This window comes from Trichosurus vulpecula, chromosome 3 (genome assembly GCF_011100635.1).
Source record: "Trichosurus vulpecula isolate mTriVul1 chromosome 3, mTriVul1.pri, whole genome shotgun sequence".
In the NCBI taxonomy this organism is placed as follows: domain Eukaryota; kingdom Metazoa; phylum Chordata; class Mammalia; order Diprotodontia; family Phalangeridae; genus Trichosurus; species Trichosurus vulpecula.
The window spans coordinates 398,271,558-398,285,216 of NC_050575.1; the positions used below are offsets into that span (position 1 = coordinate 398,271,558).

Genomic DNA, 13,659 nt, shown 5'->3' on the forward strand with positions numbered 1-13,659 from the left:
CGCGAGGGGGCGGGAAGCCTCGGAGCCGCCCGGGGCGAGGGAGGCCCAGGGAAGATCCGGACCCGTTATCAGGGCGTTGCTGCCAGCCTGCAGCGGGATGGAAGGGCATAACAGGATGAGGGCGAGGGTCTGGGATGGGGGGGCGGCAATGCTTCCAGTGATGGCACCTTGGTCTGAGCACCCGGCCCAGAGTTCAGATCCCACCACGGACCCTTCCTAGGGGGCGAAGCGCTTCGCCTCTGCCCGCCCCAGCTTTCCAGGTCTGTGAAACGGGAATCACAATAGCACCTGCCTCCCAGTCTTGTAGTGAAGATGAGAGCAAAGGACGTTTGTGAAGTGCTCGGCATGACGTCCCGGCACTTACTGGGCACCTTAATCAGTTGCTTCCTTCCTCCTGGAAACAACCCTGGGATACAGGGGCTGTTATCGCCATTTTACAGATGGGGAAACTGAGCCTGGCGCCTAAGGACTCACCCAGGGTTGCCAATCTGCTAGTGAATGTCTTTCTGACTTGAGGTTCAATGCTCTGTCCACTGTACAACCTGGCTGCCTCTTGGGACATTTGATCCAGCTCAGATAGAACTAACTTGTTCATCCTCTCTTGAGGATGGTGCTTCTCAGTGTGAACACTCTACACTGTATCCTTTTGGGAGGAAATACTGAGAACTTGAAAAGGCTTACGCTAACCATCCTCTTCAAATTATTGAAGGGGGGAAAAACTAAAAAAATTTAGCTTTATGAACCCACCTATCATTCCAAACCAAGCCATGGGGTTTGAGACTAACAGTTTGTTTTATTTATATTTTTGCATATTCTTTAGTGCATTTTGGAGCAGGTCTGTAGTGAAACTTGAATTCAGAGCTTCTGGGTGACCCTGTTACGTTGCCACCATGTTCCTGTACAACTTGACCTTGCAGCGAGCCACTGGTATCAGCTTTGCCATCCATGGCAACTTCTCAGGTAAGTTTTCTAGTTTAAAAACAAAGTAACTTTTGTATTTTTGTCTAAGTAACTAACAAATGCAATTTTCAGTCTAGGATTGACTAGAGCCAGCAGTTTGCAAATTTGATTTAGCCTAATCCATCTCATAATCCCTGAAGTTGGTGTAGTAACAGGTCACCTCAGGGTTATATTTACCTGTCTCACTGGGTATTTCAGAAGTTCAGCAAGCATTAATTGATCTCCAGGGTGCTGTGGGAGAAAGAAAGATCCAGTGCCTTTGCTGAGTGGGGAGATAGGATGTATAAATCAATAAGAATTCAGTGTTTACTCTGTGTTAAACCAGATTAGGGGAGCAGCTAGTACTTGCCTTCAAGGAGCCGAGAGAGACTGTATCCACAATGAAAATGAAGTGGTTTGGGGAGGGAGGACACTTGTAGCACTGGGGATCTGTAGAAGGTGGAGCTGAGTCTTGAAGGAAGCCAGGGATTTCCAGGTGGTAAGAAAGAAGTATATTTTAGGGGTGGGGGGGCGGCTCAATGCAATGACATAGAAACCTCTTAAAAAGAATAGGTATAATAAAAAACATTTTAGTGCATTTTGTTATTTGTATCTTTCTAGAGGTAATTTGCCTTGGTCTATCAGTGCTTCTGTGTTACTTTTTCAGATAGATTTAGATTTTAATGATTGTTCCATGATCATCCTTTCTCCTCTTTGGTAATGTAGGAACCAAACAACAGGAGATTGTTGTTTCTCGAGGGAAGATTTTGGAGCTGCTCCGGCCTGACCCCAATACTGGGAAGGTGCACACCCTATTGACTGTGGAAGTGTTTGGTGTTATCAGATCCCTCATGGCCTTCAGGTTGACAGGTGGTACAAAAGATTACATCGTGGTTGGCAGTGACTCAGGCCGAATTGTCATCCTGGAGTATCAGCCATCCAAGAACATGTTTGAGAAGATCCATCAGGAAACTTTTGGCAAGAGTGGGTGCCGCCGAATTGTACCTGGACAATTCTTAGCTGTTGATCCCAAAGGCAGAGCTGTCATGATTAGTAAGTGATTTTTGCAACTGGGTTTTATATAGGTCTGGTTGTACTGATGGCTTAGTTTTAAGGTTAGATTGCTATATGCTAGGAATTCTAGTTTCTGAGTCTTCATAGGTTAACCTTCTTAAGAAATGGAAAGTTTTCTCTTGACAAGATGTCAGTACAACTCTACAATTTGTTTCCTTATTTCAGTGATATCCAACTCTTTTGTGACCCCATTTTGGGGTTTTCTTGGCAAAAATACTGGAGTGGTTTACCGTTTCCTTCTCCAGGTCATTTAACAGGTGAGGAAACTGAGGCAAACAAGGCTAAATGACTTGCCCACGGTCACACAGCTATTGAGAGTCTGAGGCCAGAATTGAACTAAGGAAGATGAGTCTTTTCTGACTTTAGGCCTGGCAGTTTATCGACTGGGCCACCTAGCTGTCCTACTGTACAGTTACTGCCCACCTCTACAGTTACTGATGCTTAGAATGTGGAGTAGGTTGAAAATGACTTCTTTTTTTTTTTTTTTTTTTTGACTTTTGTCTTTTTAAACAGTGGGGTCAATGTAAAAAATCCTTTCTCTGCCTTCTGTATTTTTCATAGCTGCCCTCCCTCCTCTAGGACAAGCTTGTCTCTTATTTTAGATGTGGTGGGGAGGGGGAATGCCTGTTTTGGAGAGGAAGTTGGCTTGTTTGACCTCAGGTATAAATGTTTTCATCAGCCTGAAATGATGATTTACATTCATGTCTCTTCTCTGAGATGTCTTCTGAAGAAAATAATGGTGTATAACTGATCAGGCTTTGAGAGGGAAAATAACTGAGTATTCCTGAAATAATGGGAATAGTTGATCTCAGACTGAAATTAACTTTTTACCAGGTCCCAAATTACCTTAAATATACAAACCAATTTTTAAAAGAAATCGATAAGTACAGAGTTAGAAAGTATGGTGGCATAGGAGAGACACAGTTGTTGAAGTGATGTTTACTGTCTGTTGAACTTGAGCAACAACATGGTAGACCATTGAACTTAAGTCAGGAACACCTGGGTTCAGGTCCTGCAGGTCCTGTCCTTTTTTTTTTTTTTTTTTTTTTTTTTTGATGATATGGGGAGCTCATGTTTGTGTTTTATTTTCACCTTCAGGTGCCATTGAAAAGCAGAAACTGGTTTACATTCTGAACAGAGATGCTGCTGCCCGGCTTACCATTTCTTCCCCTTTAGAAGCCCACAAGGCTAATACTTTGGTTTATCATGTGGTGGGAGTAGATGTTGGATTTGAAAATCCCATGTTTGCTTGTCTGGAGATGGATTATGAGGTAAAGGACACTGTAGATTAGGTTTCCTTCTCTTACTTTGCTTCAGATTGGGTCAGCATTTTCTAAAGAATGCCTTCTGTTGTGTAGTGCCTTGTCTCTCTGCTCTCATGCCCTCTCTGTTCCTTCATTTACCAGTGGGCTGCTGCCTTTTACCCAGAAATGTTTAGGAATTGATTTGCATGTATGAAGTGTTCTAGGCTCTTACTTGAGGCTCTTACTTGAGCTATCTGCCCAGATAATAAACATTTATCTTGCATGCAGAAGACGCACAGGCAAAAGATGTCCCTGCCATCAGGGAGCACACTGTCTAATGGAAGAGATGGCAGGCCAAGGACCTGGACAGACTATAGATAGAAGAGATTAGAGAACATCAGTGGAGAAAACATGATTTTGTTACCTCAGAATGTAGACGTGCAGGGGAGGGGAGAGCAGGGCCTCATTGTAAGTTCACTGAGATGCAGAAGAAATACCTGCTTTCATGTTGCCAGGGAATTACATGAAGTGGTTCTAACCTGGTTTTGTTCCTCTCTGCTCTTTGTAGGAAGCAGACAATGATCCAACTGGTGAAGCCGCAGCCAATACCCAACAGACCCTCACATTCTATGAGTTAGATTTAGGGTTAAACCACGTGGTCCGAAAATACAGTGAGCCTTTGGAGGAGCATGGGAACTTCCTCATCACAGGTATCACCTCCCTCAAGCTGCTTCCTGCCCTTCCTCAGCTTATTTCAGGTCTCTTGGCCTGCCCTAACCTTAGTCAGGCTGGAGTGAAGTAAATGAGATTAGGTGTAGGAGGTTGGAGCCACAAGGTTGATGAGTTCACTTGAAGTCAGTCATGAGTATGAAGAAAGCAAAGCGTAGGGTTAAAGATGGTTTGTGCGTAGGAGGGAGACCAAGGAAAAAAGATGCCCACAGGAAGTTCAGTATCATTGAAACCCAGTGTGGGAAGCATTTCAAGAAGGAATTTGTTACAGTATGAGATGGAGAGAGAGCAGAAAACGAGGGCTGAGCTAAGGCCCTTGGATTCGATAAGAGGATAACTTTGAAAAATGTGGGATTATAGATTGACAGCTGAAGGTCATTGAATCCAGCTGCCTTATGTGAGGATTTCAGTAAGATGGAAGCTAGATCACAGTGAGGTCTGGAGGAGAATGAGTGGATAGAAAGTAGATATGGAACACTTTGTCAGTCATTATTTGAGTGAAAGGAAAGAAATTTGGGAGTAGTTGGTAAGGTCGAGTGGAAGAGTGAGTGTGTGTTTTAACACTGGGGATATCTGTTTTTAAGGCAGGAGGGAAGATTTTTGAAAATGTTAGGAAAGGGGGAGGGCAGTTCAGTTTCTTGTTAACATGCCAGGAGCCCCTCTCCTTCCTCTCCCATCTGTCCACCTAGGGCATCATACCCTTACTGTGGGTGCTCTGCCCAAAGGAATGTAAATTTTGATGGCTAAATCCTAGCTGGACATTTTGGGGTTTACTGGCTAGATTTCTTCCTTAAAGACTTTGCTTAAGCCAAATTCATTCTGGCTCTCGTTGGTTGGCCTGTGGTCCCAGCCCAAACTCAGTGGTTGTTGATTAGGCCCTTATGGTTCAGAGTGAATGTAAATAGTAATTGTTTCTGTTGCCCAGAAACCCTGAGGGTCTTCCCCTGCCAGATTGATTTCTTTTGATTAGGTAAAAGGTGCCATTCCTTGACTTTTTTTTTTAAATTGTATTTATTTTTAGTTTTCACCATTCACTTTCATAAGATTGTGCATTTTAAATTTCTCCCCCTCCCCAAGATGGCATACAATCTTATGTAGGTTCTACATGTACATTCATATTAAATGTTTTCGCATTAGTCATATCGTAAAGAATTAGAACCAAAGGGAGGAACCTTGAGAAAGAACAAACTAACAAACAAAAAGAGCAAATAGTCTGCTTCCATCTGCATTCAGACTCCAAAGTTATGGATATGGATCATTTTCCATCATGAGTCTTTTTGGAGTTGCCTTGACTTTTTTCTTAACCAGCCTTAATCACTGAATAGGCAGTGCCTCAGTCAAAGTGACTTTAGCTTAAAAAGACCAAGGTCTCCCACTACATCTCCAGTCCTCCTGATCTATATCTCACTGGACCCACATGGCTCCAGAGGAGAAAGTGATGTTGAAGGCCGTTCGCAGCCCTCCCTCACTTAAATCCAGTTCACATGCAAGTCATTGCTTCACCTTCCGGATGTCCTTGGTCCTCTTTCCAAGAACAAAGGTCAATCACAGGGCTGGCTGGAGATAAGTACTACAGTCAAGTGCAGCCCTTCCACTGAATCCAGACTTCACAGAACAAAGGATTTGTTCCGTAAAACTTGGACTCTGTCCAGAGGCTGCACCCAAGGACCTAGAAGACCACATGTGACCTCGAGGCTGCAGGCCCCCCACCCATCTTTTATGGTATAAGGGAATGTTTATAGCATTAGAGAAGAGGAGATAATAAATGAAAGAAAAAGTGATGCTAACAGCTGCAGAGATCTTAAAGATCATCTTGTCTGTCACGCTTTCTCCCTAATTTTTTAGGTGAGAAAACTTAACTATTGGGAAAGGGAAGGCAGTAATTGTATATTTAAGAAGATAAGAAATGAACCTTTTCTTTGGGAATAAGTTCATTGTCCTTTGAAAACCTACATTATCCCTGACAAAGATTTTTTTGGAGCACCTCCTGTATGCCAGACTGCTAAGTACTGAAAGGGATACAAAGGAGTATGATTCAGTTCATGACTCTAGCCTTGGAGTTTGCCATCTCTCTTGAATTAGGCAAAAACTTAATTTAAACTCATTTGGAGCATTGTAATGGTCTGAGACCACATTTGTTGACCAACTACTGTATTGAGAGAGTTTGGGAGACCTGGTATATATCATGAGAAATGGTCCCTGACTTTGATTTGAAAATATAGGGAGGGAATTGGCTTAGAAACTAGTACAGATGAAAACTTGGCAGGAAGGCAGGAGGTTGAGGATTTCACACATCCACATTATATGCTTCAGCATGTTCCCATAGCCTTTTCATTTGTGAGGGTTTCGTTCTGCCACATTTTTCATAGGTCTATAAACATTGTGCTTGACTCTGCTCTTATCCAAACTTTAAAAAGTACTTGTTGCACTTGTGTCAACAAGATAGATCATGATGATACTGAATTGGAGAGTACAACTCATTGGCAGGTTTCTCCTTTTCAACCATATTGTGTACATCAAGCCATGGTCTGCCTTTGGGAGAAGGATTAGTAAGACTTTGAGATTATTTGTCCTGATTAGCATGTTTTGCTTCATCCTACAGTGCCAGGAGGCTCAGATGGTCCAAGTGGTGTATTGATCTGTTCTGAAAACTACATCACCTATAAGAACTTTGGTGATCAGCCTGATATCCGATGTCCCATTCCTAGGAGGCGGGTGAGACCTTTTGGGACTAAGGGGAGGGATATTTGGGAATAGCAGTGGAGAAGGAACATGGAAGGAAATAGTTTATTATATGATCTAAGAGAACTTATTTTTTATTCCCAAGAGGGTAACAGGTTGATAGGATTTGCTAGGTCTTACCTTCATTCTACGTATTGAGCCCTCATAAGGTTGACTACCCTGTGGGAGGGGAAATGTCCCATATTTCGGGAAACAAGAAGACGCTTTGGTTGGTAAGCTTCTGAAAGGTGGGCTCTGGGTCTGGGTGTGGAGGAAGGGTACTTAGGGGGTGAAATTTGAAGAAATTGAATGAGACAGGAGTTCTCAGAACTTGGATGGGGAGAAGGTAAGAGAAGAGATGGATGGATGATTGATAGATAGTAATGCCTTGTGACTTTGCTCATTGCCTGAAATGATGATTACTTCATGATTATTCTCTGAATTTTTTTTTCCCTGGAGACAAAACTTACCTCTCTGAATCTGATCAGGCTCTGAGCCCCAAATATGGTCGAGTTGGTAGAGAAGGCCATGCTGGCCAGTCTTCTTCGGTAATGTTGTTGAGGCATCTATTGATGCCGTGGGGCAGATTGAGTTAGAACTTGGCCCCTTTTCTAGAAAATGTTTCAGGAGTTGTTTTTTGAAAAGGTAGCTACTTGTTTTGTTACTCTGAGGCAATTTTTTCTGTGGCTAAAATGTTGGCCTCTGCTTCAGACTCTTGATTTTTCGGAGAAGAAAAGTATCATTTCTAAGATCTTGGTTGTTTATGTTTGCCTTTGTTAGAATGACTTGGATGACCCTGAGAGAGGAATGATTTTTGTCTGCTCTGCCACCCATAAGACCAAGTCTATGTTCTTCTTTTTGGCACAAACTGAGCAAGGAGATATTTTCAAAATCACTTTGGAGACAGATGAAGACATGGTAAGTAGATAAAGGAGTGAGATACTATTTTTATCTTTTGGAATAAATGTTCATGATGAATGTGCTTGGCTAGGGTTTCTTGTTTCCTCCTACATTTTGATTTTATCTTTCCCTTCATTGACGCTTATGTAGCTAGTTCATTCTGTTTAGTTGGGATGTCTGTTTAGACATCTGTTTCTGGGTGGAGATTGTCAGATTTATAGAAGTCATGTGAAGTAGAGAGCTTCTTCTCTCTACTTCATTTTATGTTGGGCAGAGAGAGGGCAATGCCATATGATGTTACCTGCTTTTATCTTTATGGGTTCACCATGTAACAACTAGAAGAATTGTTTGATCTTCATTTCAACCTCCTGGTATTTTGGGTGCTACTGAGAGTTCTTTCATAACGTACACTTGACATGAAACCCCCCAAGTGGTCCCCTAATGTGCTACACATTTCATCTCCTTTCAGGTTACTGAGATCCGCCTGAAGTATTTTGATACTGTCCCTGTGGCTGCTGCTATGTGTGTGCTCAAAACAGGCTTCCTCTTTGTGGCATCAGAATTTGGAAATCAGTGAGTAACTCTTAACCTACTTAATCAGTTTTACTGGAGAAGATTGTAGTCCAGGAGGGTTGCAAAGCATATAAATGGATAACCCTTAACTTCAAGTTTTAAGTCACTAATTCCAGTGCCTTTTCTCAGTCCTTATCTTTGTAGCATTTTCTCCTTGAAACCCTTGTCCCCTGAGGCACTGCATTGTCTTGGTGTTGCTGTTCCCTCTCTGACAGATGTCCCTGATGGCTTCTTGTCATCTTAATCTCCTAACTCTGGGCATTCTTCAGGGTTCTGGCTTTTAACTTCTGTTTGTACTTTTCCTATGATTTCATTCCAGATCTCTATCTCCTTTAATCCTAAATTTCATTCCTTAAATCAGTGTTCATTGAAATACTTTTTACTAGGGTGTCTTGTTGGTACCTCAGACATTACATGGCTGAACCAAAGTTATTTCTTGTGTGACCTTGTACAGGTCACTTACCCTCTCCAGTCCTCAGTTTCCTCACCTGTAAAATGAGGGTGATCTCTAAGGTCTTTTCCAGCTCCAAATCTATGTTGTAGTGAGCTTTCCCTCCAGATTAGTTTGTCCTAACTTTCCCATTTTTGTGAATAGCACGCTAGTTCTCTCCCAGTAACCTGCTCTCCAAACCTTTTTGAGAATGAGAGGAATGATCAGTACCTGCCAGTTCTTTGTAGTGTCTCTTGCCTAGACCATTGCAGTGTACCCTCTTAACTCTTTCCTTTGTTTCATCATGAACACAGACTTGAAAGTAATCTTCCAGAAAGAAGCTTTTCATTAGATCATTCAGCTCAGAGGGTTCAGAAATCTTCCTGTGTCCTCTTACTACTTAGCAAATTAAGTTATTGAAGACCCAGCCTGTTGTCAGTGTATCCTATGTGTGAGAGTTAGCTGGGAGCTTTTTCTGTTACACCAGCCTAGGATTTAGCCGTCTGGGATTTAGTCCAAGCTTTGCCTACTAATTATCTGTCTGATTTGGGGGCTCGATATCTGACTTATTTGACCTCTTTGCTTGTGGGTTCTAAGAGCATTTTCATCTTTGTAGCCTGAAGTTAGGGAATGTTGCTATTGGCAGTTCTAATTACCTTCTGTCATTGTTTTCCTTCCTTTTGTTGGTTTGCCCTTCAACCAATACACTGTTAATTAGGCTGGCATGGTAAGGGGAAATCAATCATGTTGCTTGTTAGCAGCATAAATTAACTGCATTTTTAAACCAGGGCACTTCGTAGTTCTCCCTTGCAGACTTTTGTTTGACAAAGTAAATTTCCAGGGGCCAGAAGTCAGACACATTTGTTAGGGAATATGTGGAAGATGAGAATAATGACTAGAACGAGAGTTTGGCCATCCTGTGGGTTTCTTTTATTCATTCTATTTCACCAAGATTATACATGTCATATTTATGCAACCTGTATATATGTGTGCAACTTCTAAAATTATCAGTGTTTCCTTCTTTGATATTACTATACCTTTCAAAGAATACTGTGTTGGTATATATTCAATAAGCTACTTTAGCTCTGCTCTCTGCTTAATAATAATGAAGAAAACCAAATACTGATAAGCAGAACTTTTGAAATTTTTCTGACTCCACAGAGCAATCTCTGCTACAATTAATATAGGATATTTATGGAGCAAGAAGGGGTTTTTTTGCTCTTCTTTCATGACAAGATTCTTCTTCCCATTTTCTAGCAAATGCCCTGACCAGAGTTTTGATTCTTCTTCATCCATAGTTACCTGTATCAGATTGCCCATCTTGGTGATGATGATGAAGAACCTGAGTTCTCATCTGCCATGCCCCTGGAAGAAGGAGACACATTCTTTTTCCAGCCTCGGCCTCTCAAGAACTTAGTGTTGGTGGATGAACTGGATAGTCTCTCCCCTATTCTGTTCTGTCAGGTACAGCCCAGTCCTTCTCTTCTGTTCTGAGTATAATGGGAAGGAAGCACCAACAGCTCCTGTAGAGATGGACATTTTTTCTCCCTGGCTATTTTGGGATTTGCAAGGCTTTTATAAGCCTTTCCTAAGGGGAAAGAACTGTAGGCACTCTTCTAGGGAGTGTGGCTGTGTTTCTTTGAGGAACGTGCCTAGAATTTTGAGCCTGCCTTTAAATAACCCCTTAAACTACTGGGGTTGAGAGGTGGGAGGAGTGTGTGTATAGCTTTGCTTCTAATAGTATAGAAACTTCCTGAGGGCAGAGAGTTTTTGAATCTTATACCCAGGATGTTGCACATAATAGGCATTTAATATGCAAATCTTTTTTAATTGAACGTCATTCCCTAGAAATAATAACCTCCCCAGGGAGGGACAAGACAACAAATGGGGGGAATTTTGGTTATCATAGGGGTGCTTCAAAAGTGGAATTTTTCTACCAAAATAATTAGGACATGGCTAGTGTTTGGCCCAGAACATTGATTTCTTTTTCATATCTCTTTTCTATGAAGGGATCTGGAAAGAGTTTCTTACTTTTTATGTTTTTTAATTCAGACTTTTATTTGCCCTCTTGAGAACAGGATAGACCTGAGAGCAACAGAAAATGACATCAAAGACCACTGTTCCTATTTAGCTAATTAGCCATTTTTTTCCTTCAGTGACTTGGAGAAAATAATTGTCTGCTCTAAATCCACTTTGGACAAATTTGTAGTTGAAGGAAATGAATGGAGACTTAATAAAGGAAGGAAAAGGTACTTTAGTAAAGTGTAACACACCCTAGATTGGAGGGAATTTCCCTGAATCTCAGGTAATTGAGAATCCTGGAGCAGGCTATCTTCAGTTTTATTCTGTTACTTGATTAAATGAAGAATTTTGTGCTGGTCACAGAAATTGAAGACATTTTCAGTGAAAGGCTCTCTCCTTTGACTCCAAAATTGATGTTGCCTTTTTGGAGCTAGGGGAGCCATGTTACAACCCAGTGAAATGTCAGTTTAACTCCAGCTGAAATCAGCTTGGCCTTGCTTGGTTTTGGGTAATTCAGCTGAGTGGTGTAGCCTAATCATCTCACTCTGTGCAGATTGCTGATTTGGCCAATGAAGACACCCCACAGCTGTATGTAGCTTGTGGCAGGGGACCACGATCTTCTCTAAGGGTTTTAAGGCATGGACTGGAGGTAAGGTGGATTGCCAAGTTATGGAGTGGGATCATGGGATAACAACAATATGACAGGATATGCTTTTATTCTGGTTATAGTCCAAGAAAGTTAGGATTTGGTCTGTTGAGTATAAAAAAAAAATGCTACTTTCCAGGTGAATGATCTCTTCCGGCCCTGTCTTACCTTATTTCTATCTGGGGTTGACACCCCTGCTCTACACTAACTTCTCCAAAGCCACGGGGTTCTCTAGGTCTGAGGCCTGGGGTCAGCGAGACAGTGGCATGAAAATGTAACATCTTGACTGCTATGCACTAACGTGACTAAGTCCATTCTGGATGCCACAGAAAGAACTCCCACCTGTGTCCTTACACATGATATCTGTGTATAGAGAAAGTGCAGCCAAAGGGGCGGCTCATGGTCCACAAGATGATGACCCTGGAAAATGTCATTATGAGCCCTGAGGCATCCTTCTGTTGGGGATTCTTTGTAGAAAGAGTTACTTGAATTGGTTCCACTAGAGTAGAATCTACACTTCTGTCAAGTTTTGGTTTTTAGTCTTCCAGAAAAATTGAAATAGTCTTTGAATTTGCAAAACCCTTTGGCAGGCTGCTAATTTTCATTGGCCTTATGTACAGTCTTCTGTCCGTAACACTTTCCTTAACACTTTCCTCCCTACCTTTTAGGCCCACGTTTATCATTATTCCCATCCCTCACTTAGTCACTTCAGCTTATTTCCAACCCCACTATCCTCCTGTTCTACCCCTAAATTTAAACAACTTAAGACTCTTTTGTGTTGTCAAATCATTCACTTTGGAATTAAATGGGGTCCTGAACTTTTAAGTCCATTGACTTGGTGTTCTTGTTGAAATTTTCTACCGTTTTGTCTTGTGGACCTTCTGGCTAGACATCACGTGTAAGGACACAGGTTGGAATTCTTCCTATGGCATTCAAAACGGACTTAGTTATGTTAGTACTTGGTAGTCAATACATTATATCTTCATACCACTGTCACATGGACCCCAGTTAGTGTAGAGCAGTGGTGTCAAAACCAGAGAGAAATGGGAGCCACTAAACCACACAAAGATCCCAACAGGTTGCTCTGTGATTTAGGAAACCACACATTTACATATTTTTTAATCATGAGTACATCAACACATTAAAATCAGATAGGAACTACATTTTATCTAGTTTGGACTGCACTGGGCAGTGTTGTGGGCCATCAAATAAAAACCATTTATTTGCTACATTTAATTTTTAAAAGAACCGTTATCAAGCATGTGTCATTGCTCTGAGGATGCTCCTTCCTATAACAGGTCATAGCCCTCTTGGGTATTCTTTGTGAGTTACTTTTGCCCCACATAGTCTTTTCTGTGGTGGCAACTGAGCTGATGGTGATGAACTGAGGAATGTAGCTACTTTGGTTTTCTGAATGATGGACAAAATCCATGATTAGGCCTGTACTCATAAGCTTTTTAGCTTAGCTGGCCTTTCCGAGCATGCTGTTGGTGGCTTTTGAGAAGACAGGGCTCCCTCTACCTCAGGATGAGGAGGAAAAGCATCATGGTATTGTTCATGTGTGTTACTTTTGAGCAGCCCAGCAGGAGTAGGGGTTAATAGTGAGTCCAGGCACTAATCACGTTAGCGACACCAGATCATTCTCTCTTGGGTTCTCTGTGTGCCCTTCTTTGCCTGCTCTCACAGAGAAGATCCTGAGAGTTGACCTCAGGTGTTTGCCATCCAGTCAGTGGGCAGCAAGACTGTCCTCCTTTTGGCCAGATTCAGTCTTTGTCCCTTTCTCTACCAGGTGTCAGAAATGGCCGTCTCTGAGCTGCCCGGTAACCCCAATGCTGTCTGGACCGTACGGCGGCACATTGAAGGTAGGTAACTTCCTAACAGCCAAGTACGATCCCTTGTGCAGAGGCCCATGACCCTAGAAGGCTGCAGTTATGATGCTTCTGATTGTTACTTGACCCAGCACCGTCTATAGGCTTTTTACATTCTGATTTTTCTCTCTTGAGGCAGCTCCCACTGTAATTGGAGATTACTTAGACAAGATGCTGTCTAGTGGTTAGGAAAGGAGTTAGCCACATGTTAATGCCACATAGCGGTACGCAAAACATTTCTGATTGCACCAGGCAATGTTCCCTGCAGGGATGGATCTCCCAGGTTCCAGTGAGAGACACCACAGTATATCTCCCTTTAACTCAAATTTCAGCTCCAAGGCAATAGTTGCATCTCCTCATTTCCTGTTTTGATAACCATTATTCGGCCAAATGTGCCCGATAGATGTTAGTAACTTGGCAGGTGGGCGGAGCTTCCAAGAGTCTGTTCTGCTCAGCAGGCATTGTATTTAAGAAAACCAGACTCTGACAGAACATTCTGCTGAGACTGAGGAA

General features: G+C 42.2%; 1 protein-coding gene and 2 non-coding genes across 3 annotated transcripts in view; all 3 read left to right on the plus strand.

Moving 5' to 3' along the window:
* Positions 1-13,659, plus strand: part of SF3B3 (splicing factor 3b subunit 3) — a 33,536-nt gene that overhangs the window by 405 nt on the left and 19,472 nt on the right. Inside the window, exons 2-11 of the mRNA XM_036749474.1 lie at positions 821-960; positions 1,666-1,992; positions 3,112-3,284; positions 3,826-3,967; positions 6,589-6,701; positions 7,488-7,625; positions 8,077-8,180; positions 9,909-10,074; positions 11,186-11,281; positions 13,068-13,140. Coding sequence (XP_036605369.1) covers positions 891-960; positions 1,666-1,992; positions 3,112-3,284; positions 3,826-3,967; positions 6,589-6,701; positions 7,488-7,625; positions 8,077-8,180; positions 9,909-10,074; positions 11,186-11,281; positions 13,068-13,140 — 1,402 coding nt within the window. The 5' untranslated portion in view covers positions 821-890. The remainder of the gene's footprint in view (positions 1-820; positions 961-1,665; positions 1,993-3,111; positions 3,285-3,825; positions 3,968-6,588; positions 6,702-7,487; positions 7,626-8,076; positions 8,181-9,908; positions 10,075-11,185; positions 11,282-13,067; positions 13,141-13,659) is intronic.
* On the plus strand, positions 2,690-2,772 carry LOC118845202. Its single transcript, XR_005010067.1, has one exon. It is a non-coding gene; the product is annotated as a small nucleolar RNA SNORD111 (small nucleolar RNA).
* On the plus strand, positions 7,111-7,199 carry LOC118845203. Its single transcript, XR_005010068.1, has one exon. It is a non-coding gene; the product is annotated as a small nucleolar RNA SNORD111 (small nucleolar RNA).